Source organism: Carlito syrichta, unplaced genomic scaffold (genome assembly GCF_000164805.1).
Source record: "Carlito syrichta isolate Samal-C Ts95f unplaced genomic scaffold, Tarsius_syrichta-2.0.1 Scaffold308578, whole genome shotgun sequence".
In the NCBI taxonomy this organism is placed as follows: Eukaryota; Metazoa; Chordata; class Mammalia; order Primates; family Tarsiidae; genus Carlito; species Carlito syrichta.
In genome coordinates this window covers 5,826-9,171 of record NW_007252674.1, presented here as the reverse complement: position 1 = coordinate 9,171, position 3,346 = coordinate 5,826, and the positions used below count along the sequence as shown (strand labels likewise).

The 3,346-nt window shown below is 55.3% G+C and overlaps 1 protein-coding gene across 1 annotated transcript in view; it reads right to left on the bottom strand.

Annotated features, from left to right (window-relative positions):
- Positions 1-3,346, bottom strand: part of LOC103267923 (WD repeat-containing protein 5-like) — a gene marked incomplete at its 5' end in the record, with an annotated part of 15,279 nt that overhangs the window by 9,226 nt on the left and 2,707 nt on the right. The window contains one exon of the mRNA XM_021716235.1: positions 2,236-2,291. Within this exon, the coding sequence (XP_021571910.1) occupies positions 2,236-2,291 (56 nt within the window). The remainder of the gene's footprint in view (positions 1-2,235; positions 2,292-3,346) is intronic.

The window sequence follows — 3,346 nt, the reverse complement described above, 5'->3', positions numbered from 1 at the left end:
TGCCCAGGCGGGTCTCGAACCCGCGGGCTCAAGCAATCCACTCACCTCAGCCTCCCAGAGTGCTGGGATTACGGTTTGAGCCACCGAGCCCGGCCCTTTCATCTGTTGATACAATCAGAGGACAGATTCCCTGGCGTTGTGTCCTGACTGACCTTGCATAATTCAACAGGCTCACTTGGTCATGGAGCGCTGCTTTCTGATACATGCTGGACCGATCTGCTAAGATTCCCTCTGGAATTCTGGCTCCAACACGATGACTGAGTTGCCCTGTGTGGCTCTCTTTTGTGACATCAGGCTTGGTAGTGAGGTCATGCTGGGTCCATAAGATGAACCAGAGAGCGTCTCATCTTCTGTGGCCTGGAGTCGTTTGGATAACCCCAGAGTTTCTGGTTTGTTTTTTTTTTGAGTTCAAGTCTCACTGTCACCCAGACTGGAGTGCAGTTGCACACACACGGCCACCCCAGCTGATGCTGGGCTCCAGCGACCCTTCCACCTCAGCCTTCCACGTAGCCAGAACTGCAGGTGTGCACTACCACACCCAGCTATTTTTTTTTTAATTTCTTTATTATGGAGATGAGGTCTCACCAAGTTGCCCAGGAACACCTGGGCTCAGGCAATTCCTCTTGCCTCGGCCTCCCAAAGTGCTGGGATTACAGGTTTAAGCCATTGCACCCGGCTCTGCTTTCTTTAGAAAGCTTTTAGAGCCAAGTGCATAGGTGTTCTGAGGCTGCTCCATGTTGCTAAGAAAACACCAAGGGTTCCGTGTCAGCAGGCACTGGGAGGTGCCGGGAGGGGGACACCCAAGAGGGCCCAGCACCTCGCCCTGGGCATCTCCCACATGGTTGCTTTTTTTTTTTTTTTTTTTGAGTTCGAGTCTTAACTCTGTCGCCCAGATTGGAGTGCAGTGGCACGCTACCGGCCACCGCAGCCTCAACCTGCTGGGCTCCAGCAATCCTTCCGCCTCAGCCTTCCGAGTAGCCAGAACTACAGGTGCACACTACCACGCCTGGCTAATTTTTGATTTATTGTAGAGACGAGGTCTCGCCAAGTTGCCCGGGTGGGTCTTAAACCCACAAACTCAGGCAATCCACTTGCCTCAGCCTCCCCAAGTGCTGGGATGACAGGCTGAGCCACTGAGCCCGGCCCCACATGGCTGTTTCTGCGTCGTATCCCTTATGATAAACAGTCAGGTGTGCGTCTGGCCACTGCTGGCTAGCCCAGGGGCCCAGACGAGCCCACCTGTGCCTTGGCACATCCTGATGACCTCGGCTCCTGCACCACCACAGTGCTGGAACCAGAGCGCATGCCACAGGATGGCCCAGACCTGTGCACCGTGGACCTGTGGACAGGAGGGATCAGGTGTGACTCTGCCACCATCATCCCCTCCAGACCCATCTCTCAAGACCTATGACAGGACCGTGCCTGCTGACTACGGACCATGGCCTCTGGGGTCCGTCAGGCTGACAGTCATGGAGGGTCAGGTGGGAAAATCAATGGAGTGCACGTCTCCACGGAAAGTTCCTGCAGCCCACGAGGAAGCCCCGCTACAGCTTCCAGTCCGCCTGTGGCTACACACCGCCCTCCTCCCCAGGACCCACACCTGACCAAGTCCCAGTGCCGCTCTCTCCAGGCCACGTGCTCCATCCCACACCTGCCCCTGCCGCTAACCCCACAACGCCGCCCTCTGCAGGCAACGTCGCCCCCAGTCCCCTCTCCCCCCATCAGTTTCACAGAGTTGTTGAGACACGCCCACATCTTCCCTTTTGGCTCCTAAAGAATCCCGCACACTTCCACATAGCTCCAGTATCTGCAGGCAGGACCCACTCAGACCTCAGGGACATCCTGCAGAAAGCCCCACCCCTTCCGCCTACCCCTCCCTGCCAGGGTCTGTGCTGATCCCCTGCCCAGGACTCCGACATGTCTCCAACAGGGCAGGATGGCATGCTCTCAAGGCCTTCCGTGTCAGCACACCTCCACCTCAAAGGTCCCACACCACCTCCTTTCCTCAAGCTCGCGAAGAGCGCTGTCAGTGTCCCTGGAACGAGCACGTCCTCCCAGCCACACAGCCCCTCACCCTCTGCCCTGCACCCCAACTCTGCACTGTGCAGCCCCACCACAGGGTTGAGGACGGTGCCACCTGTTGTCATGGCTGTGCCCACAGAGGCCAGCACAAGGCAAGAGTAGCCCTTTCCTAAGTATCTGTTGATTAAATGAAGCAAAATTGTTTTCACTTACCAGAGACCATCGTAGCTGCTTGAAACTATCAAGGACCCATCCCGATTAAAATGAACCTAAGAATCAGAAGTGGGAAGAGAAAGAGGAAACTCACTCTCAAATCACCAACCTGGAGGGCCTCTTACCAGATGGCCCTGCTCCCACCCCCTCACAGCAGAAGGAGGTGCGTGTCTCTCTGCCGACAGAGGGCGCAACAGAGCTGGCATGGGCTTTCAGCCCGGGCTTTCAGCCCACTGCTTTCCGGAATTCTCTACCAGACTCGAAGCCAGATGAACAAACGATCACTTGTACCTAGTTTCTCAAGCGATGGTCAGTTTGGTTTGATGGATACTTGAACCATGAAAAGAAAATCAACTATGAAACACATCTCAAATATTTAAATCACCTAAAAGCTGGGCACGGTGGCTCACACCCATAATCCCAGCACTTTGGGAGGCAGAGACGAGAGGACTGCCTGAGCCCAGGGGCTCGAAACCAGCCTGGGCAAGTTGGCAAGACCTCATCTCTACGATAAATCAAAAAATTAGCTGAGTGTGGTGGCTGTAGTTCCAGCTACTTGGAAGGCTGAGGCAAAATAACTGCCTGAGCCCAGAAGGTCAAAGCTGCAGTGAGTCATGATTGTGCCACTGCACTGCACCCTGGGAGACAGAGTGAGACCTCCAACCCAAAAATAAAAAACCAGCCGGGTGTGGTGGCTCAGTCTGTAATCTCAGCACTGTGGGAGGCCAAGGTGAAAGGACTGCATGAGCCCGGGGGTTCGAAACTAGCCTGGACAACTTGGTAAGGCCTCGTCTCTATAATAAATCACACAAAAAACTAGCTGGGCATGGTGGTGTGTGTGTAGTTCCAGCTACCTGGATGGCTGAGGCGGAAGGATCACCTGACCCAGCAGGTCACGGCTGCGGTGGTCATGAGCATGCCGCTGCACTCCAGCCTGGGTGACACAGTGAGACTCCAACTCAAAAAGAATAAATAAAGAGCCAGGCTCGGTGGCTCAGCCTGTAATCCCGCGCCTTTGAGAGGCTGAGGTGAGTGGATGGCCTGAGCCCGTGGGCTCGAGACCTGCCTGGGCAGCGAGACCTCATCTCTACAATAAATCAAAATGAGCCGG